Consider the following 27451-nt stretch of genomic DNA (forward strand, 5'->3'; position numbering starts at 1 on the left):
GAACCCTGTGTAAATAATAATTTCAAAATGGAACCTCAAAATCCGATATTATAAAGCTTCTAGACCTTCAGTCCTCAAGGTCACATATTTAAGCTTTATAGTGGGTGGAAAAATGTAAAACACCTACCATTCATGGATAAAAATCAATTTTGAAAAATGACAAAGCTTCAGAGATATTCCAATTGAGTACATTTTTTGCCCTGCAATTTTTTGTAATTATACCCACCAATTTCTGGGATAGGTATGCCCAGTGTCCAATAGTTCAGTAGGTTTCAATGAATGAAAGTCATACCTTTGTCTATCTGTATTTTTATTCCCGTCATGATACTTTCTCATACAGTGACTCATGTTGCCATTTCAATGGCTCATAACCAACACTGGTTGTATTTGGCAAGAGGTACCTTGCAAATAATTCTAAAGCCTGTGGGTTTTCTGTCTTCACAAGAGGAGATAAAAGATCTGGAAAGGTAAAATATTTTATAAATTATTAAATTAAGATATTAATGGAACATGCTAGTCTATTAAACTGCTGTATTTATTTCAAGTTATCTGTATTATGGAAGCTAAGTACAGTATAAGAAACACATATCTTTAAAATTATCGAATCTCTTACCTAATAATGGTGGTTTATGGGAATGCAATGCACTAGGCACACTGACCACTAAATGAGCATCTGGTACCTCCTTCACTTCCCCAACTTTTCCCAAAATAATTCTTTCATATGGCTGCTTCTTACTACCTGAGCCAAAGCCGCATATGGGCTGCAAATCTACCGTCACTTTCAGCCAGTACCAAGTGGCAATATACTCAACCCCCCATTTGGGAAATATTATGTTTTTGACTGCGGCAATATTGCTGGGAGCATTTGTACACCATACAACCACTAAACAGTTTTCTGAAAGAAGGTTTTTTACAGGTATTGCTGCTATGTCTTCATTATACATCATTGAGTAGCTGAAACAGATATTATACCAATAGAAATTAAATTGAAGAACTTAGCTTGACTCCCTGCCAGAGTATGGGCCACTTGTTGTACTTGAGCCGTTTAGAGAGAACTTTTAAATAGGAGTACATCTTATAATGTTCATCAGAAGAATTATGAATACTATCTAATTTACCATCTAAGGGACCAAACATTACCTTTTTTTTTTTCTGACGTCAAAAATCATCAAATGACCCCTCCCGCTGTGGGTTAGCAGCGGTGAGGGAGTGTCAGACTCTTACTGACTAAAAACCGTCGTGTTCCGTCATAGGCCTTTTATGTACCAGGGCCGCGGTATCTCTTTCGAACAACCCGCAGCCCCGGCAGGCCTTGGCCCTGCTGGGCCCCGCTGGGGTTGCTGACATCTCTTTGAGGAGCGCGTGGAAGAACGCGCGCCGTCGACACGGGTCTGTCGTCTAAGTAGACAGAGGGACGATGAGCCACCCGAACTCACCGCCCACAGACCCACGCCTACGGTGGCCGGGAGTCATCTCGCGACACCCGGCGCCCATGGTGTCTACCTGGTCCAGCGCGGCGGCCGGGATGAGAGGTGCGAACTCTCTGGCGTTCCGCCTCCTCCTTCTCGAGCATGACCGCTTCGCAGAAGGAGGCGACGGCATCCCATTCCCTCTCGCCCCGGACCATGGCCTGAACCAGGGCCGGACGCGAGGTCGCCGCCGCCCAAAGCCTCGACGAGGACCCGGCGGTGCCCTTCCCATGCGGGGCACACCTGGACTGTGTGGTCCACCGTGTCCTCGGGGCTGTCCGCACAATGGTGACACCCGGGCGCCTCCTCACGACCGATGCGGTGCAGGTACCTCCCGAAACAACCGTGTCCGGTGAGGACCTGCGTCATGCGGTACGTGAGGGCGCCGTGACTCCTCCCGAGCCACTCCTCAAAGAGGGGACTTACCGCCACGATGGTGGCGTGCCCTACCAAACATTACCTTGATAATATTCTAGTCTTGTATGAAATTCTTACCTCAACTTGTCATTAGCACTCTTCAGCCTTCTTATATACTTGTTCCACCAGGGGGGGTCGGCTACCACAATGTCAAACTTGAGGCCTTCTAATTTTAAACATTGCTCTTTTACACAACCACAGAAGAACCTGTAAATGTAAATAAATCAAGCATGAGCTTTAATATAACCAATTTAATTAGTTATTATTATATTATGTTGTTTAAAAACTGTCTTACAGTTTATTCTATGAAGTAACAAGTTTGAAAATTAAGAAATTTTGCTTACTTTTACTAGAACAATACCTTGAATTAGGTGGTATCAAGAAATTATTGTCTTTTATGCTACATTTGATAGATGTCTCAGCATTGTTACCACCTTTAATGTTGTTGAAGTCAAAAACTGTTGCTTCAAATAGTTGTTTGGAAAGATCTCTTACTTCCGACGTCTCTAATAGTTTGTATTTCTTAATAAGAGCTTCTTTAATTCCCAAAGGCACTTTTTGAATAAAACTTTCATATTTTTCTTTTACTGTTAATGTCTGAAAATACGATATAACATCATTATGCTAGAATCACACATCAGTTATCAGACAAATGCATGCTTATAATTTTAATGTAAGAAACGCAAGCACAATCGATTGGATTTGAATGATCATCTTATAATTGATTTGAATGATCATCTTATAAACATAAAACTCTCTGCTTCATTTGACTAATAAAAGTCAAGATATCAATAAATGATCATAAAATTCTTGTTAATATACCTCTTTATGAAAATCGTCAGAGTTATGAGACCTCTTCCTATTGCTTTGATTCTTCTCAACATTTATAATAGAAAAAAGTTTTTTTAACATACTAAATGAAAACGATTCATTCTCATCAATTTTAGCGTTTCTATAAATATTTGTTATAAAATCTCTGTGATCAATCAAATAGTAATCAGGATTATTATGAATTACTGCCATGCTTGTTCGATTTGTCAATGTTTCTTCAATTCAGCTCATCGAATTACACAATTTAACAGAAATTATAGAGCTTATAAAATAAACTTCAATTAATGTTGAAACGACTTTTCAGTGTCGATCAGCTGAAATCAGCTGAAAAGCTATAAAAAAAAAACAATAAGAAAATATTTCACGTCAAAAAGACACGTTCACTCTGACATTTCTCTATGTTTCTGGTTGTCTAGCTCACACCCACAAAAATCTACTAGCTCGGTCTTTGTCTTGCACTCTTAAAAAATGACAATCACAAAATACGTCAATTAAAAAGTTGCCAGAAGTAGGCTATTTGTTCAAATTGGTAGTAGTTTCTTGTAAACGTTTTAAGCTAGAACATATTAACCCAAATTGTTTCAAAGTTGTTTTAGCCTTAAACCAAAAATTTCCGACGGAACTTGAAATCTAATTTATTGAGCCAGCTTTAAGTAAATAAAGTGTTATTGTGTATAAACTTCTCTCCCACGAAATTCCATCTTGTATTTGGTAGAAATTGTAATTTTGTGCTACATACATTAACATCCTGTCTATCGTGTCGACTGTCATTGTCAAAGTTGATTGCTGGGCTGATTGTCAAATCGAGAATCGAGGAAGATAGAATGAGAAAACACTCCGCGATCCGATCTTGAATCTAAAAGCAAATTAAGTTGGAAGATTCGCGTTCGGTTCCAACGCTAATTATCAACGGTATATATTAAAGTCTGTTTACGAAAATTGAATCTTGTCAAAGTGGAATCACTCGCGTAATACGTGTTCAAATTCGTTCATCGTTTTGTTAGTTTGTTTTGATATCGCAACATTATTTTTCGAAGTTATTGACGATGTTTAACATTGGAGGATCTTTTATTTAGATCATGGCTGTTAATAAAGGTAAACTTTCTTTTATATACTTGCCCTCACTGAGTTTATAGTTGCGTATAAATTAGTTTTAAATATTCAACAAAACAGACGGCCTTGTTAGTCAAGAACGCCGACTCGGTATTGTAAATAAGTATGTTTTACTAAAAAATATAACCTTCCGGTTATTCCGGTTTACCATTGAGTTAACGAAGGTATATTATATTACATTCTTAACCATTTCACTTAGTTTTGTATCCTTAGATGCTCATACTTAGTATTTTACATCAACTTTTATGACTTTTTATTGTTATAGGAGAATTACTCATATATCTGTATTTATAAGATTATTTAGGTCATCTCAGGTCCTAAGAAAAAGTATATTATAGAATAATGGTATAATTTTAATAAATTACTTCTTAGATTCACATTGTACATGGAACATTTTTGTGTTAATCAACATTAAGATGAAATCCCAAATAAATATCAACTAAAACAATAAACCAAATGAAGTAACAATAGTGTTTAGTAACTGAGTCAGAATCAAACTTACGCAGAATCAAAATTTTAAATGGCCCCAAAAATGTAACACAACTTTAAAATAATTATTTCTTCTTTTACACCAACTTCTACAAGGAGATTCTTAATTATTATTTTTTGCTGTATAATTTTGTAAACAATCTGCAAATTAAACAAATATCTAGTTTGACATAATTAAATCCAATTACAAAATAATTGTATTAAATATAAACACAATTGATTACTGTAACAAACCTACATAAAATAAATAAAACATGTATCATTCATTGGTGTACTTATAAAGCAAAGTTCAATAATAATTTACAGAATATTAAAAGCATAGAATTATAAGCATGAAGGCTTGACTACATAGGCATACGACCTCGATGGCGCAATGGTCACCATGCCGGACTGCCGAACCTGAGGTCCCGGGTTCGATTCCCGGTTCGGTCGACATTTGTGTGATGAGCATGCTTGTTGGCCGTGGTCTGGGTGTTACAATATGTATTTATCAATATGTATATGTATATGTAGCTATATGTAGTTTATCAGTTGTGTTAGCACCCATAACACAAGTTAATTAATAACTTACCATGGGGCTAACCGACCGTGTGTGAAAATGTGTCCAGACATTATATTATATTATTATATTATATTATAGGGACCTAATTTATTATCATCAATGTCATGATATTTTATTTGTGGTGTTGGTGGTCATAGATACATTCCTATCTACATGTTACTACCCCATTTCCTTTTAACTCTCACTATCTTATCTACTACTGAGGTGGCACCATCAGCATAGGGATTACTTCTCATTTTATCTTACAGAATACTGATAAACAATAAAATTTCAACAGTAGGTACTTGATATTATTTAATATAGAATTATTCATAAGTCGTATCATAAGCAGTTAAACCCCTTTTACATAACAATACAGTGCCATCTAAAGAACTCGCAAAAAATAATGAAAAACTCGCATTAATATTAACAAGTCCCGACACAGAATTTTGAGCACTGTTTCATTGAAGGGAACCATAAAAGTTGTACGAAGTAGAGATCGGGAGCGAATATTGATTAGGGGTGGTTGCGCGCGGGAGCGGCGCGAGGGGAGCGCGCCGGGCTGCGCGCGCCGCCGCCGGAGAGCGCCCATGTGGTGCCGCCGCTGCGACCCTCCATTGCCATCCCAATTATACACTCATGTTAAAATCCACGTAATATCTAGTGCTCCTGCCTCACTCGTCTCCGGCCGTGTCTCGCCATCATGTGAGCCGGACCGCGGCCGCCTCCTCACGCATCCTCACCTATTGCGAACGACTACGTAAAAATCAATAAGTCACATAGTGAAACTTGGATATATTGCATTTTCATATGAACAGTGCCTGTAATGTAGTCGCGCAACGATGTGGAGTGTGTTCCAATAGTGTATAATTTGTATTTCAGTGAAGATATAAAAAGTTACCGATGTTCAATCACAAGTTACCGACTGACTTTCCAATGCAAACCCTTCGTAAGAAAACCAGCCCTTGCAAATGTGAGTCCGTAACGTTTAGATCGACCAGCTTCCCGACCACGATGTTTTTCTATACTTTTCATATTACGGTAATGCGGTGTTATTAGATAGCGCTAAATGTTCCCGACCACGTTTCGCATATCCTAGCTTTATTATATTTTGCGGTTTATGTTGTAATGTGCATGGATCGGCTGCGTACTGTCACCTACTAACGCCAGGTGGACTTGCCAGGCGAGGGCTAGTCCATGTCATAATTAGTGACCCCCGTGGTGTTTTGGACAGAGGGTGTGTTGTGGGCCCGTGGCGGATGTGGAGCGGTGGTGCGTCGGGGGGACTAACTCCATAACTTGCTATTTGTCGGTTTGTACGGGAAATTATGCAGGTGTGTCATTTCCAGCATCTCTTGCGGCAGTTCGGTGAGTACATCTGTCCTTACGTACGTCTCTCATGCTTGTGTGTGTATCTACGTATGTACGTATTATTCGTATCAATGTCATCGCATGTAGTTACTCCTTAATATTCCTGTTGTCTGCTTCGTTTATTATTTTTAATTACTGCCGCTACTCTGTATTCGTTAAAATCTTTGTCCGCTACACTTACATATCAATTGAGAATGAACAGAGCACACTGTGTATATGTTTAATACATGTTACGCCAGTTAATATGAAGTCTATTCTCGTCGTGATGACTTTGCTATGTTAACGGATGTCCGCACACGTTATCTTATAAAATGTATCGCAAGGTACAGCACTATGTTACAATGTTTGCTGGTTCTGTATAAATCAAAAACGATTAGGTAAATCTGCAATGTTGTTGCATTTCTGCAGATTGTAGCAGATTATAAAGGTTTAGAATCAACACACTTCTCTCACATTCCGCAAATAGAACTCTAACAATGTAACTTCAAATTCCGCGACTAGCCTAACACCTTATGCTCAATAACAAAGCATGTTCTTTCGTCAATAACATACCTATCTATGTATATGTATGCAATGATTGCGCAAAATGCATACAACATTCTTGAAGTATTTTTGTTTTCTCGCATTTGTGAAAGCGAAAATTAAAAATATGTGAATCTTCAGTGCAAAGAGGTCACAGCCAACAGGTACCAGCCAGTACACGACAATCGTGGTTCTAAATTTAAAAACAGGATATTCAATTAACTGGGAATGATGCACCGTAAACAGGGGCCAAAATAGGCCACCCGCGCTCAATTTTATTTTGCGCTGAACTTCAGTCGTGTCTGTGCGCTTTAGAAAAAAGTGTGAAAATAAAAACATGACATTGAAAAAGTTTGAATCGAGAAGTCTAATTAGCAAAGGTGATTTACAAACAACTGTTATGTGTGTGCACTTGTGCTCTACTAATGTGCTTTGTTATATTTAGATCGCTGGTTGTCTTGCTTATTTTGTAACTGGTATTGTTTACGATTCGCTTTACGTTGCTTTTACTTCGACGATGTTTGATCGGGTTGATAATGCCGACTATCGATGTAATTTATGTGAACTCCTGATTTATACTGAAACAATGTCGTTGATCGGCATTGGCATTAAAGTTCAAGTCATTGCCCGTTGTAAGATACAACTTGAGTGTCTGTTTGTGTGTGAGTCTTACAAGCTACATAGGGACACGTTGAATACGTGCTGGTTACAAAAATATACTTACCCCTTCCATTCAGGGGTCTTACACAATCAAAATCAGCAGTATCCTACGTTTACATAAGACGACTTCGATGCCATAATATTATGTTACTAATTATTATTTAAGGGCAATTTATTCCAAATTCAAATGACTGCATTGTTGATCTAAAAAGTTTATCCATAAGAGGTCTTAATAAATGTAAACAGCCTTTAAAACGTATAATACATGTTATTCCTAACTCTAAACAGACAAGAACGAGCCGGGCCGGTTCTTAGGCGAGGGCGTATCGTTTCGCGCCAAGCTGATAGGGGTACTGGAAGTGCCCGAGGCCCGGGGAGACAGGATGTGCCAGGAGGCGCTGGCCGACCTGAAGATGGCCATCCGAGCCGCTGGAGAGCATAAGCAGAGGATACAAGTCCATGTTGCTATTGATGGATTGAGGCTGCGGGATGATAAGACTGGGGTATGTATTGTCTATGAATTTAGCAAGATTATTACAAGTTTTATCGCGTATTAGCTTCTGCCAGTGGTTTCACCCGCATCCCGTGGGTGCACCTCTGCACAAACCCGATAGCCTGTAGCCTTCCTCGATAAATGGGCAAATAAAATAAATGTGAAATAATTTTACAAACAAACTCTTCAGCTTTATAATATTAGTATAGATGTCAATCTGAAAATGTACTAGGTATAGAATGATTTAAAGTTAGCACTTTTTTGTAACAAATCTCACATCTCAAAAACCTCCTTCCTGAGATTAGCGCATTCAAACAAACAAACAAATTCTTCAGATTTATAATATAAGTATTGATTAATCTTATACAGCCTTACTTATAAAAATCTCTAATCATCTTCTAAGCATCATTTTAACTAATTACTAGTTAAAGCCTTAAGTAGTGATTAAATGTTAGTTAAGACATGCTTAAGCAACGTTTATAAGTAAGAATTTTCTTAAAAAGCCCTTAAGTATTACTACACTAGCTTCTGCCAGCGGTTTCACCCGCATCCCGTGGAAACCTCTGCACGAACCCGGATAAAAATTTGCCTATAGCCTTCCTCGATAAATGGGCTATCTAACACTGAAAGAATTTTTCAAATCGGACCAGTAGTTCCTGAGATTAGCGCGTTCAAACAAACAAACTCTTCAGCTTTATAATATTAGTATAGATATTATTTAATTTACGTTTATAAGTAAGGCTGATATATTTTGCAAATCAAAGACTTTGATTATTCGTCCATATTGTGGGTTTGCTGGGTCCTGTTGGGCGCATTGATTTCGATACCCCAATTTTCCAACTTTGGATTTTGGGTTGTAAACCTGCAGCCCCTTTTATTTTCTTTATATTAATTCCTTTTTGTCGCATTTAATGCTTAGAATACTTTGGGTCCTCTTCAAATAAAACCTAGGTAGATATATAGGTGCTTGATTGAAAAGGGAAGTATCCATAAAATGTTTAGTTCCATAATTGAATCCTGACCCCTATGATCAGTACGCTTCAGCCGGGTACGATACCAACGCTACGTAACCAGTTATATAAGAACAATTTATTTTTCTTGCTACGAAACTATCCAGACAGACTAAATAGCCATTAATTATCGGTAATATTTAAGCATTATTTTTTAAGATTCTGTAAACAGTCAGTCGGTAGATTTTGTAAACAGTGTGTATGCGCGTTACAATTACGGCTGAACCTCCTTAAACCGATCTTCACGACCTTAACAACCTTATTGAAAAATCCTGCTACGTAACTGGTTTCGTAGCAAGAACAATTTTTTTTCTTATATAACTGTTTACCTACGTAGCATGGTTTCGTATTCAAACGTAGCGGATCTGAGCACTATATCATGCCCAGTTATGCGAACTGCAATAATTGCTTCTACTGTTTCATCATTATCATCATCTCAGCCATAGAACTTCCACTGCTGAACAAAGGCCCCTTAGATCTCCACAGATACCGGTTGGAAGCGACCTGCTTTTTGTATAAAGTATGTCTGCGTTACAGTTACAGCCTTTTTATCGTCCCACTGCTGGGTACAGGCCTCCTCTCACACGGAGAATTATTGAGCATTAATCACCACGCTTGCTCAATGCAGGTTGGTGATTTCAGACTATATAGTCGAGGTTTCGTCAAGATGTTTTCCTTCACCTTTTTAACAGCCATTGGTGTCTAAGGTATTCTTGAGAGTGTCTCGTCTATGTCTGCGTAAATAGATGATACTTATACTTACCCATACCCTACCCTGCTCCATAAACCAGATGTATCGGCCGACACGTGTCACGCAAAAGCCATTAGCAAAATAGGTCAGCAGGATATAAACTAGAATTCTTCTATGTTCTATAAAATCTGTGATCACTAATACGCTTAACCAAGCGTGAACTGAAGGGATGTGTAATAAAAATAACTATTATACCATCAATATTTTCGATTATTTACGGGCAAGTTGATCTAAATGTTCAGTGAGCGACGTGTAAAGTTTTGCGTTTGTATTTTGTATTATCACTGTAAATGTACACTTATGCAACCTTCGAGTTTGTGCAAACTAAACCAACATTGGCTGCAAATGTTTAAAGTCCAACCTATAGCATCTACCATTTATGAATCATGATGTAAAATATAGTCGCAAATCGATCTAATAAATCATCTTTTTGTTCAAAAGTGCTTGTAAAGTTATGTCACATAGTCATCATACTTGAAGTTTGTTTCGTTATCCTATGTATAAATGTGTATTCCTTTATCTCACAATGAACAATTGCCAATACAATACATAAAAATATTGTCAAAAATATCCCCCTCCTTGCAGATTGATGTTCCTCTGATCTTTATACCAGAAACATTGGTCCAAAATCTTGGACCCAATATTTCGCACGTAACTTACCATAACCAACATTGTACCCAGGACTCGCTGTACCACCACCCGGTGCACAAGATCTCCTTCATAGCACAAGACATGACGGACTCCAGGGCGTTTGGCTACATATTCGGATCGCCCGACACCGGCCACCGGTTCTTTGGCATCAAGACTGATAAAGCTGCTAGTCAAGTAAGTTGGAAATGGTATAATTAGAAATAAGCAGAAGACAGTCGGATTAACTGCGAAATACTTATGATACCAGTGTTAGAAAATCTAACTAAAATGTCGCGGACTATGTACTGTCTAATTTTGTATGACACGCGGAAATCACATCATAATCATATAAAACTATGAATGAATACTATTGAGGTTGTAGGATGTTTATATACGCATTTGTGCACCGATTATACTATTATGAGTGTATTAGATTCAGTCAGTGATTAGAAGCTATCGATTAGCCTCATCAAGTTCAAACATAGCTCAGAAGAAGTGCGCCTGCTTAAATAGCCCAAAAACCGATAAGGGATACTACTCAGTGGGCGGAGACGACATGTTTGTATAACAAAATTCTATTGGTGTTTAAAAAGTTCCCCGCTCCACTCCGCTTTTGTGGACTCTGGGCCTTAAACCATATATACCGTATTATAGGGAACAATTAACAACAGTTTATATTACATTAGTTATCCTCATCAAAGGTCAACGAACTCGCTCCACACATATGATTTGATTACTTACAACTTTTTGTCGCCACCTACGACCGACAATTTTTAATTCATATTTTTTTGTGTGTTTTTTATTTCTTATTGATCCTTAATTCTATTCATCTTCAGTGTTTTACTTTTAAAGTTATTTTCCGTTTGTAGTTCGATCCGAAATTCTATTCTACAGTATACTATCTTTGTATTCTAGGTAGTAATAGCGATGAGAGACTTATTCCAAGTAGTGTTTGAGCTGAAGAAGAAAGAAGTGGAGATGGCGAAACAGCAGTTGGAAGGCAAGACGGTGACCAGTAGCCTGGTGCGCCACGCTACCAACGCCTCCACTGAGAGCAAAACTAAGGTAATTATTCAGTATTATAATGATATAAAATTCATTATTTATCAACCTGTATTGAGCAAGCTTGATGATTAACGCTGAATAGGTCTCTGAGAGAGAGGAAGCCTGTGCCCAGCAGTGGGACGATAAAAAGGCTGATGATGATTTATCAATCATCTCGATAAATGAAATATTTTTCAAATCAGTTCAGTAATTCCAAGTTTTCAAGCAATCAAACTCTTCTAAGATCACTGAAATGTTTTCCGCTGAAATTTGCAAAAAATTGTACCAAGAACATTCTTGACAACAACTTACAAGAAGTGTGATGTTACATCATTACAAGGTAGCCGTTGCAAATAAGTGCACACTGTCACGAGTTCATGAATGGAACGTTTTTTACGCTACGTGAACGCGTGTCACGCTCGCTATGTTGATAAATATTGCTTACTTCTCTATACAGCTTATAAAAGTTTTCCTAACCTAAGTTTTCTAAATTATGCGGCCAGCCCCAAAATATTCACATGAACCAAACCAAGTATTTTAAACTCATAAACATATTTAACGTTCCTAAGATTTCTAAACGGCTGTTTTGAAAACAATGTCGGAATCAAAACCAAACTAGCGTAGACTCATGCTTGTTTAGGCAAATAGCTAGACTTTTCGCGTGTTTCAGAACCACTAATACCACCAAATACCGCATACCTAAACAGCTAAACAACTAAGCATCTGTAGAATTATTTGTAATTTTTCCAAATTTGAATTTACAAAACAAATTGTCCAAAACTAGATAACATAGTGCGTACCTATAAGCAATCATCGATTTGATTGTGTACTCGATTGTTGAATCGAGACGGCAAAACATCGGATAACTTCTCGTTGAAAATCAACAAGCTTGTAGTAGGCAGTAGTCTTTCAGATTCATTGTGAAATGGGTCTTAGAAGATGAGGGTTGTAACGCGGGATGGTCTATGATGAAGAAAGTCCAGTGTTTATTGTGATTGCTTATATTGTGTGTTTTGTTTATTGCGTGATCCTGATGGAAGTCTATTTAGAAAGCTTTTTAGTAAGTTATGTTAATTTCTTAATTAATTGTAATACTAAATACCAGCTGTTTTTCCGCGATTGCACCTGGATAAAATATAGCCTATGTTACTCGGAGATAATGTTGCTTTCCAACAGTGAAATCAGTGCCGTATTTTCGGATACAAACAAATAAATGATTCTTATATTAATGTAGCTTGCAGGTTACTATGTAATAAAATGTCATGTCCTCTTAAACTACGATATTCTTAAGACTTACATCATTTGATTAGTATACTTATTCCTTCGCCTACGCTAATTGGCGTGATTTATTCATCAACCTTTAATTCCTATCTCAGATTTCAAGAGCAATGATAATGCTGACTCATTCTCTCTCTTTCTTTATTCAAATTAATGCGCATAAATACTCTTCCTTCTCCTGTTTGATACCTACAGGCTGGTTACAAATTCTTGTAGATTCTATTTTGCTCTTTTTCTATAACCTTTTTGCTATAATGTATGGAGTATATGTTTGAGTGATTAGCATGTGTGTGTAAACTGCATATTATTAGTGCTTAGTCTGACTTCAAAGATTTAATACTGTAGGATGCAAATACAATAGAGTCGATTGCCATCAACATTTTTTGCCTTTATATGGATTTCTTTACAAATTCAACTATCGTTTTGTTTCCCTACTATCAATTTAAGTTTTCATATTGCCTAAGTAATTTATCCTTTAACGATATACAACACTATTTTCACTGTGAAATAATAATAAGACAAATGCAGATAAATGCTGAAAAGTAATTTCTTTCCCAAATGCCGTAGGTACGATTGTCATGGTAATTTCATGAAAACTTCATTGCTTGCATTTATTAGCGTTTATTTTCACATCCCACGCGATTTGTTAAAAGTTAAATCTGAGACATCGAGACATGCAAAAGCAGTTTCGTTTTAATGCTAAATAATTTCAGTGTAAAGGTCGATTTGATTATATTCTTTGACTTTGACTGTATTATTAGAGAGATTTAGATGTCTGCGATTATGATTCATGAATATGGCAAAAATATCGAAAAGTTGCGATACGTTCATGATATTGAATGGAAATAGAACTTGTAAAATGAATATTTTATTTCTAAAACAGTTAAATATTCTAATTTCGGAATTATCGCTCTTCTAAGTTGAAATGACGCGCTCCGCTACCATTTATCGCATTTTATGTGCAACTTAACACGTATTTTTTACTATACTATTTTATATTTTTATCAGTTTGATTATATACAAATAGAATTACCGTCAATTTGGTGATCTACCGATTTATTTACTTAACATACACAAAACAATAACTTAAGACATTATCCAGACGTGTTAACATCCTGCCATATCTTTTGAAGATATGCAGAACAATAAAACGGCTGTCTCCCGTTATCAATGAAGGTAGTCTCTTTGTATCGGATAGAGTTCCTCATGTCATGGTCGAGGCCTTCTGATAACAGGATATTATTGTGATAGCGACGAGGCAATGACCGCGTGCGTCCTTGTTCATATACATACGTACATAGCCCTTTTGTAGGATAGGTAGTTTGATGCGGCAAAGAAAAATGTGCTCTAAAGCTGTAGAGTATAAAGTTGATATTTGTTTGATAGGAGGATCTTAGTTATTGCAAAATATTTTTTTTATAGTTGCACGTACGGTAGACCGCACATCAGTGGTAACTGTCATGCACCTTAACTCAATAGTAATAAGTACGATTTTCCTATAAAACTGTTACCACTGACCTGAAGTTGACTGTACCTTCAGAGTGACTAATTAAACCTTTTTGGTCGCGGTATTTTGGTTTCTGAATAATTTTGATGACTCAATTCATGTAGTTCGTTAAAAAGGTGAATAGACATGTGACAATGAACGGTTGAGATTGAGTATGTTGTATTGAAATCAAGTTACCTAATTACATACTTTTATAATAATAAAACAAACTCATTTTGGGTACACATGACAACTGACATTTCGATTCAGTAACCGAACCAAAATCTTTTGAATCAATATACTTACCAAATAACTTAGCAGCCCTATTATGAGACCCGAACTACTTTCCAAGGATATAACTAATTTCAAAGATAGTTTCGAAATCTTTCTCAGAGCATCACCTCAGTGGGGGAGACCAGTTCCTCCACGTCCAAAGCCGCAGACGTTGGTGCTGAAGGTGGAGTAGCCGAGCTGGTGGACTTAGAACAGGAACTCAGTTCCCTTCGAAGAGGACTCACGCAAGTTGAGGGTCTGACGCCTTCGAATGACCCCTTTGGAGACTCCTTCACGGCTCTGCCTACGCAGGTAAGTTTTGTAACTAACCAATACCACCGGTAAGACCAGCATGTAGGTGCTGCAGGATTTTTCGAAAGAGTTACCGCAGCCATGGTACATAAAAGGCCTACGACGGAACACGACGGTTTTTAGTCAGTAACAGTCTGACACTCCCTCACCGCTGCTAACCCACAGCGGGAAGGGTCATTTGATGATTTCCCATAAAAAAAAAGACCAGCATGTATCTCTTGTCATTTTCTCTTAAGTAGTTAAGGATAACTTCATAAAATAAAGTACATACGTAAACATTTTATAGTCCTGCAAGGCCACAATCTTAGATCTTGCTAAACAGCAATAAATGTTTTATGCTGGTTTGGCATTAATATCGTTTCTTTACGTATAATGTACTATTTACTCAATCTGAAATTCTTTGCACTTGGCAGGATGCCATTATGATGGATTTACGAATGCACACTAAAATTAGAATTTATGATAAAATTCTTGGTCCTGTAAGTCACTCAATGAGAACTAGGTATTAGTTAATAAAAAGATCTATATGTGAGTCGGCTATGGGCTTATTTTGCTCGGCAAAGTACACTACCGAGTATCAACGAAATATACCTATCTCTAACCGGTTTAGATAAAAACAGCTATAATGTGATCCTAATTTTGAGCCGATGAATTGTCAGTGTTATGTGCACCACTTTCTCCGCACATTTTTTATGTTATTTTAAACATTATCAGCCTTACTACAAAAACTTAAACATCCGTTGAACACTTGTTAAATACAGTGTGGCTGCAAAACGGACTTTATTTCAACGTCATAATCTGATTTTTTTTAGACAAGTGTTCATCAGACGTTTAAAAGTTTTTGTGGTGATGTCCTCCTAGCCGATTATCGGCTACGGCGGCTGTTCTCATGTAAGGAGATTAGCCAACTACGCAGGACATATTATAGTGCACGAGCATTTGCGCAGACACAGGTGCACTCACTATTCCTTAACTCTCATAGCCCGATGGGACGGTAATCCGACACGACCGGAGAGAGATCAGGCGCAGGACCGACATTTACGTGCTCTCCGATGCACGGGTGTATCAATCACCAGCTTCCAGTCTCCGGGGTGCTTTGTGAAAGTCTTCTAAAACCCACAAAGCGATTTCGGCTCGACTCGGGAATCGAACCCGAGACCTCGTGCTTAGCAGCCGCACTAGCGACAGCTAGACCAACGAGGCAGTTAAGTTTTTGTGGTACCACTGTATAGAGGTATGTGTATGATGTGGCAGTACTCTTTTAAATAAGTAATTCCTTCCAGAAGGGACTCCTCCCCCCTCCTCCTACGGGGTCATCAACCCGCGGCCGCACATCAGCCGCGCCGTCCGTCCCCCGCGGGGTGTTCAGCCCGGGCAAGGCGGCGCCAGCACTACCTTTCGACCTGGCTACAGTGGCCGCCGAGTTCGAACCGACCCCCGCACTCGTTGATAATCTCAGCGATACACCGGTAAGTGGGGAATGTCTTAGAAATGTAGATGTAAATTGTTATTGTAGGAGGCCCTTAATAGAAGTTTTTGTGTAGGGTTGCCATGGGTAAAAAAAATAATTGGTATGGTAGTTATTCCAAAGTACGTACGTACTTGGGTCAAAGAATTGAAAACTTTGGCAAAAAATCATTTTGAGAACCATTGCTAATTTGATATGCATTTACCTGTGCAAAAACTTATGTTAAGGGCTCGAACCCCTCCTGTTCATAAATGGTTAATTATTATTTTTTTTATGCAGAATACCTGTCCTTTTCAGTTTGCATGTCGATTAAATGAGGGCAAAGCTGAAGTTATTGTATGAATGAGGGGGATTATAAAGCTATTCATTGTCATTACCCAATGGGTTTTAATGAGTTACTTTATTTTATAAACAAATTAACAAATATTATATTGCAATGTGATATTAAAGGATGTAATGTTGCCTGCCTCCCGTGATATGCTATATTATTGTTACGTGTCCCGACTTCAACTGGCCTAAAGTTTGGAATACAGTGTTGCCAGCTTGAGGTCGGGAATAAATGTATGTTTCCTCACTAGCTGATAAAAAAAAAGGTTTCTAATTCTTATCATTTTTATTGGAGTGACTAAATAGTGTTGCCACAGCAATATTTTTTTATCACTTAGTGCGGAAACATGAAAATTGAATAGAAGAAATATGATTTATTATATTTATACAATAAGGTGTAACTATTAATGCCTAAATATATCCTAATTTATGTACTAAACAGTTTGAACAGATGTAATACATACTTATTTTTTAATTAAAGTTTACCTGTAGATGTGTACTTATTTTTGGCAAAAAGCTGTGTACTTTATTTTCATGTAATGTGTAAGTGATTTACTGTTTTAGTACCCTATAGTGCATGACATCTATTATAACGCTTGATATACATTCACGTGAAATATTATTGCGACCAAGAGAGAAATACGTTTAAATCAGTTCTTAATAAATATCCTGTCAGTTCTATTTAAACTACATAAAGAATGTAGTATTCTGATTTCGCAATAACATTTCACGAGTAGCTGTAGCTCCCTGCGCTGTGACGTCTGGTCTGTATGCTATAAGACTGAATTATGTGGACGTGACGCTTAACTTTACCGTACCGAGAACCGTTACCCGAAGCATGACGCTACTCGCGAGCCGCGCGTGCCCAGTCCGCGAGCGACCCTTGCCCACCCCGCACGTGTACCCGGTGCCGCACAAGAGACGCACTCTACGGTTATGTGTTAGACGCACGCTTTCATCATTGTAGAACAATTTTTTGTTTATTGAAAATAAAAAAAATGCTTATGGATTACTCGCATCACGACAACGATCGAGTAATTCTTGAATTTTTAAATGAAAATTGCGCTCCACGTCTACATATACTTAGTGTTATGGTGACTGGCTGTGTTACAGGTATGCCAGCCCGGCGCGTCCACGACGCAGTCGCTCAGTTACGACGTATTCACGGAACTAGACCCCCTCGGCACCGGCCGGAGTAAACCTTACGTTGACAAAAAACTCTTCTTTCAGGAGCTCAAAAATCCGCCAAAGAAAGTGCTCAAAGACCTCGTGTCGACACAGAGTCTAATATCAGACATATTGCCGGTGACCACAGACACTAAGATAGAGCATTACGGGCCGGCGACGACGATGACGTCACTGTCGCGGCACTCGGGCGGCTCGGTAGCGATCGTCAAGCCGACGCAGACCGCCCTGTTCACTGGCAACTTTTTCTCGTCAGATCCCTTCGCGGAGACGGATCCCTTCGATAACACTGATCCCTTTTCGGATTCCTTCAAAGACGATCCGTTTACGAGTATGCAGGAGTTCCCGAAGGCGAGTGTGTTGAGAGTGGATGAGCTTAAGAGCAAACTGAGCAAGGAGGATAAGTCGGAGCCGCTGGAGAACGGCAAGAGTGTGTTCAACGGGCCGCTGCAGGTGTCGCTGCCGCCGGAGCCCGCGCCCAAGTCGCCGCGGCTGCAGAGACAGGTAGGTGTCTGGCACACTTCACACGCTCCCGTCATGCTAACTCACATTGCTAGTTCAGGACATACATTTTCGTTTACCCCCCTAATTTAGGGATGGTGGGCGGGTGAAATGGCGGATTAGACAAAATTGTTAGACACGTATTTTTTCCAAATTGTATCACTGAATACCCCTATTTTGTCCATCGATGTTTCCAGAACACAGAAAGCAGTTCGGTCCGGCAGCGTCCTCAAGCACACAAGCTGAGTGCGGACGGCGCGTCACCGCCGCCGCCCCTCCCGCCCAAGAAGGTGGGGGAGCTGCCCGCCGCCCGGCCCCCGCCTCGGCCCCCACATGACCACGAGGACGAAGACGTTGGGCCCCCGCTGCCTAAGCCTGCGATGAGGAGAGAACCTTTGGTAAACATGATTTATCCATCCATCCATCCATCCATCCATCCATCACAGCCCCTAGGTTGTCCGTCTTCGGACGTAGGCCTCCTCCAAATCTTTCCATTTCTACCTACTTCTTGGCATTTTCATCCAATTTGGTCCGGCCATTTTGGATATGTCATCGACCCATCTCATAGGGGGACGTCCTCTGCTGCGACGATTCTCCCACGGTCGTAAACATGATTTATATTGCATGTAAATTATCTTCAACCATCTATTTTCTCGTATAAATAAATAAATGAAATGTTGTTTGTAGGCGGACCGCAGCATGAAGCCCCGCCTCTCATCAGCGGCGACCAACAGCAGCGAGGACGAGTACCTGACCCCCGCGCCGCCGCCGCTGCCCACCGCGCGGCGGTTCGACATCACGCTCAGCCAGCTGCTCACGTGCACCATGGACGAACTGGCACACAGGTACATCATGTAACAATTGTTACTAAAAAAATGCTGCCAATAACCAATAACCTTTCTGAAGGGGGCCAAAACCTGAAATGCTTCTGATGTGAAAGTAGTCTGCCCATGTTAAACGGCGCACTTGCCTCGAATGAATCGGGGATCGAGAAATTCCCGCGACGATCCGTTGCGGTCTGGCTATTTCGTTATACCGGTTATAAGTATACCATTTCATTCAACATATCCCTTTATGCCTTATTTACTCCCAAAATATGCATAACCTTAATTTCCACACCTCATAGTCATGTTATTTATTCCAGGTTGCGAGTTCCCGCTACAACTCTGTCTTCTATGACTCTACCTCAACTAACCGATTACCTCAGATCGTATTTAGCAGCTGATAATGATAGAGCGGTATGTACCTTTCTTCTTAAACACCTACCTATGCGTATCATATTATAATAAGAAAATATTTTTTCTCATATCATTTTTATTTTCCAGCATATACACGTAGAATCAACAGCAAAAACGGAAAAAGAGAAACCAATCACAGCCGTATCAGGGTTATCAACGCCCAGCGGTATTCTCGACAAGCCAGTCACCAACAATGATTTCAAACCGCAATTTGAAGACAACTTCACGCCACCAGCGGAAACTAACGACACATTTGTTGCTAACTTCGACGATTTTGACAAGAAAGCGAACCCGTCGTACGATAGATATGCAGCGTTTAGAGAAATACAAGAAGAAGAATTAAAAGCAAAATCTATATTAGACCCTATTGATGCCTTAGAATCTGAGCCGAAGCAGGATTCAGACGAAAAAGAATTGACAGCTATAGAAAACCTTATACGAGCGAATCAAGATAGGGAAAGTGATAATAAGGAACCCGCAAGAAGTCCTTTGAAAACGTTGGATGAATTGACGTTGGATTCGTTCAATATGTTCAGGAACTCTGTCAGTCCGAAGCCATCGCAGATTGACGCGAAGATAGAAGATATTAAGTCTGTTATGAAAACGCTGCAGATTGAGAAGTCTAGGAGAAGTGTGTCGCCGAGGGATAATGGACATGTCGATGTTAAACATGAAGATACTAATGATAGGTATGTTCTTTACTTACTACTGTTCTAGGAAAACCTCCGTACATATGTGCACGTCGTCCTTGGTAGATAGTAGTAGTAGTTAGTATAAAAAGTCGAATAGTATCTGAGACAAGAAAAAAATATTTGCTTTTGATACTAATCGAGGAAATAAAGACGCTATCCAACATGACTGCAAGCTGTAAATTTTTCATAATTTTAAATTATCGATTCAAAAACTATCTGCTAGTGATGGGCGTTATCGATAAAATGTATCGATAAAGCTCTCATTGCTCTCTCCTTTACTTTTAAATAACATTTTGAAATAATAAATTATATTCCCCTACAGATACGCAGCTCTCCGCGAGATCACAATCACAGAGCCACCACAGGACGAATTCGAGTCCTTACCGCCCGAACTACCGAAAGAGCGAAAGCGTTCCGACGAGAAGTCCGACGGTTTCGACAATTCCGATTTTTTCGACTGCATCGACAACAGTTCACTCTCTTTCACACATGTAGAAGATGCGTTTAGAAAGAGTCCTATAGTGAAGGAGGTAGAGGAGAAGAAGTTAGAAGAGATAAAGGAGCCTCAGGTGGAAATAGTGCCGCTGCCTGTGAGGGATCTAGCTCCCCCCACTAGACTGTCTACAGGGTCTATTAGTGATGTCGTTAGTGGCTCCTCGCCTGATACTAAAGGTATGTTGAAATTCCTTTTGTATTTAAAGGGAAATTTTTTTGTTCAGTTTCCGTCTTTGCAGTGGAAAATATTTCTATTGAATAATATGTGTTAATTTTTGCATTTCCCAAAAGCGACTGGCATAAATTGAATTATTAAGACACCTCATAGATCGCTTCTTGGTGGTATTTATCTAGTAAGTTAATTTTAGGTTGTATAAATACATTCCAAAGATTTTAGTACCTACCTTGGTCTGAAACTTGGTCAGTGACTATGTTACCTTTTCTCCTAGCCATATTGTAAAAGTTTATGTACCGTGTATTAAACTAGGGACCCCCGAGCGGCTTCGTACGGGATAACAGTATTAAATGTCCGCACTATTTAATGTATGTTATTGCACATATTAACCTTTCTCTTTAATTAATCTGTCTATTAAAAAAAAACGCATGAAAATCGCTTGCGCAGTTTCGAAGATTTAGGCGTACAAAAGAACATAGAGATATAGGTAGGGACAGAAAAAGCGACTTTGTTTTAAATATACTATTAGTCTGGTCAATTCAGACATAGAAGTAGTGGCGAAATAACAATAATTCTCGGAAAGACAAATTTTGGTGGAGAGCTTGGGTTTAACAAATAAAATGTTAAAAGTCACCCCATCGATCCCATGTGTGCGTCAAAAGTTATGCGAGGTCGAAAGTCAAAATTTGAGTTTTTTTTTTTAATGGCAATATTCATTTAAGTTCTCCACAAAAATTGGGCTTTCCGGGAATATTTGTTATTTCATATGTCTATTTTGACCGCACTATATTTAGTGAAGTCCCAATAGAAATGAAAGAACCACAATTTCTATATATCCAGAGAAGTTGGGCGGTGCGGTGGTGGGCGGGCCGCGCGGCACGCGCTGGGCGGCGCTGGGCGGCGCGGCGGCGTCGCCCGCGTCGTCCGACTCGCGCGACTCCGAGCCGCGCCCGCGCCTGCGCCGCGCGCGCCACCACGACCCGCCCGCCAGCCCGCCCGTCGGTATGTGCACGCCGCGCCCGCCACTACACGGACAGCTTCAAACAGTCAGGAGCGACAGCTTCAAGCTGTCGACTGCACAGTGAACTGCAGAGTTCTGCGGACGCACATACATGAACCGCTCGAGCAATTACAATTGATTCGAGCGGTCGACAGCTTGAAGCTGTCGACCCTGACTGCTTCAAGCAGTTCGTGTATTGCTGACCTTATTTCCTTATAATTCAATCTAAAGTTAAAAACTACTTAAATAGACATTTTATTTTAGCTTTTTTTATTTTATTACAGTATGTTTTCTTATTTTTTATTAATGTTCCATACAAGAGCTATGTAGTAAATAGAGCAAAGTAGATTTAAAGAAATTAAGAAAGCTGACCCCAATACCAAGTAGAATAAACGGCGAAAACGAGAGAGACTAGACTTATCCTTTTTTTTTTCATTTACAAAACAAATACATGTTTGCAATATCAATATTCGACATAAATGATTACTAACGTCTCCAACATTATATTCCAGTACAAACATCATCGTCATCGCGCGACGTGTCTCCGTGGGATGAGGAGTTGCCATCAGTCACGCGGCTGCAGCGACCACCTTCACATAGAGATAGAGATTCCAGGTTATTATAACATATTATACTTATATCCTTCTAAATTAGTAATGATGATATAATTCTTGGCTTCAAAAATGTTACGTAAAACAACGTGTGTTATAAAAATCTACTGATACATATTTTCGTAAAAAACGACATTGAAGGTCACGTCGTTCAGGAAATAAGTTTATTTCAGCAAAAATTCATAGTAATAAGAAGTCAGTTTGCTATTTTCCGACTTCCAATAGTCAGTTTTCAGTCTTAAAATTTCTTCATAATAAAAGGAATACTTTTCTTCCAAATTCGAAGCTCCTCTATTAAATTAACCCATTTTATTTCAATCAATAAATTATTGTTTTCATAATTTTTCAGACACAACTCATCCGGCTCAAGAGAATGTCTTGATTCAGGCAGCGGCCGAGAGAAGGACAAATTGAGAGACAAACGCGACATGAGGGACCGTGAGAGGGACATGAGCAGGGACGGGAGGGATTCCGCCAGGGACCGTAGAGACTCTGCCAGGGATTCCGGCAGTGGCAGGGACCGACGCGACGTCAGCAAGGAACGCGACCACAGGGACCATAGAGACAGAAGGGATAGAAGAAGAAGGGACAGAGAGAATGACTCCTGGGATAGAGACAGGACGTATAGCAGGGACAGAGAGTACAGAGACTCTAGGAGTAGAGAGAGACTGCCCAAAGACTACAGAGATAAGGACAGGGATAGACATAGGAAGCCGCGGCATTCGTATGATGAGGATGAGGAGTGAGTATATTTTTATGAAACTGCGCCTAAATGGCTTTATTCTTCAGTGATCATCGAAAATGAATAGTTACTTTATTCTTTATTGCACACTTAACAATACATAATAAAAAAATAATAAAGACAGTTTATGTACAATGGCGAGCTTAACCCAGAATTGGGTTCTCTTACAGCCAACCTTAAAGCCATGGAGAGATTTGATAGTGGTAGGGTAGATTAAAAAGTGCACAACAAACATTGAAAACTAAACAAAAATAAATAAATAAATAGTTAAATAGTTTTATCCAATTGATAATACCAAGATATTATTTTTTGTTTTATTAAGATATTTATTTATTGATCTTTTGTTTTAGTTTTGATAAGAATATGTTGTATTGTTCAGTTACAGTGACGGATGTGGGTCGGGTCGGTCGTCGCCTAGAGACCGGTGGCCGGACCAACGCTGGAGGAGAGACGGTCAGTATTATATAATAGCAAATAACTATCTGAATTGGATACCTGGGCAACAGTTTTTACAGTTAAACTAGCCTGATGAAAAAACCTTGTTATAAACGAGGAATTCTATAACATTTCAGATAGAAATTATGGATCACTAGGCTGGCGGGAAACGAGACGTCGCGCTGAATTGAGACAGACTGAAGATTCTAGTGAAAGAAGGTTGGTTATACTAGTCCTTTTATATTAAAAAATAAAAACATTTCACTTCAATGTTCATTGTAGAAATTGGGTTTCATGTATGTGCATGTGTGTGTTGTTATTGTATGTGCGAGCAATGTCATTTATACTAAAGACTATCAAAATATTCCAGGTATGGTTCAACCCTCGGTTGGTCGACGCGTCGAGCCGCCCCCCGACGCGACTCGTCCCGGGAACGTGACAGTTCCCGTGACGTGCGCGAATCCCGTGACGTCAGAGATACTCGTGACGCCAGAGAAACGCGTGACGTCAGAGACTCTCGCCGGCGAGTACGTAGAGACGACGCACGGAGGCCCAGAGACTATCGCTTCTCTAACGACTTCTCGCCCAGAGAGAGAGATGCTGAACCGTTTGATAATGACTTCCAAGAAACGCCTACACCGACTGGGAAGAAGAGGGCGCCTTATACTACCTTGGAGGGGACTAGGTATGTCTTGTTTACATGGTGTAGGAATATGTGTGTCTGGTGGTTGGGTGATAAACATGTTTTTAGGAATTTCATAATAGCTAAGGCGATGTTCAGTGAGCATTTCTAGTCGTATAAATTAAATAGGGTTTGCTCAGGGTTCATTTTTATTATATATTTATTTAGGGACAATGCAAATTTCACATTTGCGTTAAATCAAGTTTGCGCCAAATTGAGCCCTTTAAAATTAGAAATAACTGACGTATGTATTGACTTTAACTCTAAAAGTATATAATCGACATACCGGCATACAACCTTGTTTGATTCTCTAATACACCCGATATGCCTTCTAACAAAAACGTTGTACTAGATTCGCATTCGAGCCGGAAGACGCGACGGCGTCCCCCCTGTCAGCGAGCAGCGGCCGCGCCCGCGACAGCGAGCACGGCGCCGCGCGGTTCCGCTTCGACTCCGACTCCGTGTCGCCGCGCTCCATGTTCGAGGACGACTTCGCCGCGCCGCCCCGCCCCCGCACCGCCTCCATCGCCGAGGAGGACGAGGATCTGCCCCCGCTGCGCCAACGCCCGCCCCCCACCACCAACACCCGCGACATACGTAAGTCCGACTCCATTAACATCTTCACCAGGGAATCTGACCCCTTTGAAGGCGACGCTTTCTTCGCTTGCACTGGATCTGATAGAGCCGCGAGACGGGAGAACTGGCCTGGAGACTTTCAAGGGTTCGATAACGCGTGAGGCGACCTCCATCAATGCATAATGTAATAAATCTTTGACAGTGTTTTTTTTTTTCTTATATAAGTGATTTTTTAATACCAACTTGTAGACAGACTAGACATTCCGTTTCTTACAGCGCATTGTGACCTCTATTTGCATTATTTCGTGTAAATTTTTCGGCTCGCTTTCAAAGTTCCTAATGTTAAGTCTCGCTGCGAGACCGAATTTTTCATTAAAAAAAATTATGATATTATAAATATTTACCTTTTTGTGATGAAAGAGAAAAGTGTGTTTGATTCATTGCTATGTGCTGGCCACTTTTAGTGTTACTAAATCTTTTATATGCTTATTGATATTAATAGCGCATCTTCAAAGTATTAGAACACGAGACAATGCAAATAGAGGTATTGAAATATTGTATAGATAAAAGTCATATTGAGGATTGGTAATGAAAAGAGTCTTGCCATAGAAATTAAGTATTTTATCAAGGATCTCGTGTAACCTGTACGATAGGCCATCCCAGATAAATGTCTAAAATTAACCTCACAATCGTTCTCAAACACAAGGCTTTTTCATCATTACGCATTGCGATGCATTTTTTATAATAACCTGGAACTTATGTATAGCCATAGACTAGTCTACTTATTATGAAGAGGTTAGTGCGTGATGACGAAAAAGTTTTTAACGTAATGTTAGATATTTTAGGTGTAAGTTGACATGCCGCTATTGATTATATTACCTAGTGTATATTTAGTATGTATTGTGTAACCACTGACCATTGTCGCCCTAGTATTATGTATATGTTGGGGCATAGACTGGGGGGAGCTCTAGTCTATGTCTTTAGACGCAACCTGTGATATGTATAAGCAACGCCCTTTATATTTTTTTTTGCGTTTTGTTTTAATGGTTTTTCCTCAATTTTTGTATATCACAATCAAGTGTCACAAGAAGGGTTGTCTTTACTACCCAGTGTATCGATATATCGATGTTTTTTTTGTTGTATTTTTTTCTTTATTGAATTTGTATTTTTTTTATTCCAATACAATGCATTTTCTATTTATTGCGGACGGAATAAGAATGTATGAAATCAAATTTTGATAAAATGTTCTTTGTTGTTGCTCAATTTATTTATTTACTTTGAAACACCAAGTTGCAAATATCAAAAAGAGGTAAATATTGTGTAAATAATTATAAATATTACTTATGAATTCTAAGTTTTATTGTGTATATGTCTTATGAATTTTATGTTAATTAATGAATGACATATAAAATCATTTCTGATGTATACTTTGACAAAATTGAATATTTATTTTATGTATCGACTTCTATTTATGAAATCATGATAGGTATGAAAAAGCATTACACCAATGAAAGTTTGGGCACAAATCTGTATGTACAGTATTTATTGGTATTGTAAATATGTTGCTACGAGGCAAACGTGAGCCAATGTTCGATATGTAAATAAAATATTTTGTAAATCAATTAGAACGTCGACGACTGTACTCACGACTGGGAAAGTTTTTTGGAAAAGTAAAACATTCTCAAATTGTAAAGATTTATAGTTTTCTATAGTCTTTATTATAATTTGAGCGTTTCAGCTTATTGTTTCAATAATCAATTTGTATAAATAAAGTATTAATATATTACAAAATTCGGCATTTATAATAGTCGATAAATTTGCACAGTTTTTATTGGAGTAACGCGGTTTAGGGGTGTGTTGTACGTTTTAAAGTCATTTTATGAATGATTTGTCTATCTCATTAATTTATTACTCATACATTTATTGTACCTAATTTAGTTAGAGTTGTTTGTGATAGAAATACTCTGTGTGTTAAAACTATCTTCTATCTATATTAATAAGCGTCAATTGTGCTTCTAATATATTATAGAATTTATGTTTAGTGAATCATTACTGTGATAATTTTATTTCATTGTGATTTTCCCGGATGTCTTTTTTACTTAATTTTTATGCACTTGTTTGTATGTCAAATTTAGTATAAAATAATTAAATAATATTCTAAACCAAAATGTCTATTTCTAACACGATATACTTACCTTTAAACTGTTGACTTAAAATAATGAATACCTACCTTTATCATAAATAATTAGAAAATGTGACAGTACCTATAGCTGAGCTTACACATCAGTACGAGAGGAACTAAGTTACTCTGTTGACATTCTGAGACAGAGGAATGTAATGTTATCTGATAATTATATTAATAAATCAATGTACCTTTTCAATATTACCTAATGGCCCATAATCATTGAATAGCGATTGTAACGAATGTATTCATGTAAACTAATGTTACCTAAACTAGTGATGATGACGTCGATTTTGTATTATTGTATTTTTTGTACATAATGTAGCTAGAGGAAATTAATTATGTGCAATTATTACCACCTCTATGGCGCAATACCAAAGGTATTTATGTTCTGTAACTGTTGTGTAAAATACTCGGAGTTATTAAAATTATAACGAAATGATCGAAAACGA

General features: G+C 38.7%; 2 protein-coding genes across 10 annotated transcripts; one reads left to right on the forward strand and one right to left on the reverse strand.

Moving 5' to 3' along the window:
* Window positions 1-293: 293 nt before the first annotated feature.
* Window positions 294-3040, reverse strand: LOC124638157 (N(6)-adenine-specific methyltransferase METTL4). The gene is made up of 5 exons (XM_047175041.1): window positions 2709-3040; window positions 2248-2483; window positions 1965-2093; window positions 614-954; window positions 294-459 (listed from the first exon to the last, which is right to left on the reverse strand). The coding sequence occupies exons 1-5, from the start codon at window positions 2907-2909 to the stop codon at window positions 320-322; spliced, it is 1047 nt and encodes a 348-aa protein (XP_047030997.1). The 5' UTR covers window positions 2910-3040; the 3' UTR covers window positions 294-319.
* Window positions 3041-3488: 448 nt separating this feature from the next.
* On the forward strand, window positions 3489-27451 carry LOC124638070 (protein disabled). Of its 9 annotated transcripts, XM_047174887.1 has the most exons (20): window positions 3489-3812; window positions 6095-6228; window positions 7702-7916; window positions 10349-10492; window positions 11213-11362; window positions 14481-14690; window positions 15974-16159; window positions 17599-18174; window positions 18369-18569; window positions 18859-19016; window positions 19316-19409; window positions 19497-20098; window positions 20424-20773; window positions 21612-21773; window positions 22284-22386; window positions 22732-23124; window positions 23504-23577; window positions 23697-23778; window positions 23930-24244; window positions 24594-27451. In XM_047174887.1, exons 2-20 carry the CDS (start codon window positions 6189-6191, stop codon window positions 24976-24978), a joined length of 4440 nt encoding a protein of 1479 aa, XP_047030843.1. In that variant the 5' UTR covers window positions 3489-3812; window positions 6095-6188; the 3' UTR covers window positions 24979-27451. The 9 variants fall into 9 exon arrangements, with proteins under 9 accessions (XP_047030843.1, XP_047030847.1, XP_047030842.1 ...); XM_047174891.1 differs by lacking the exon at window positions 6095-6228; XM_047174886.1 differs by lacking the exon at window positions 3489-3812 and having other exon boundaries at window positions 5927-7133.

This window comes from Helicoverpa zea, chromosome 17, assembly GCF_022581195.2.
Source record: "Helicoverpa zea isolate HzStark_Cry1AcR chromosome 17, ilHelZeax1.1, whole genome shotgun sequence".
In the NCBI taxonomy this organism is placed as follows: Eukaryota; Metazoa; Arthropoda; class Insecta; order Lepidoptera; family Noctuidae; genus Helicoverpa; species Helicoverpa zea.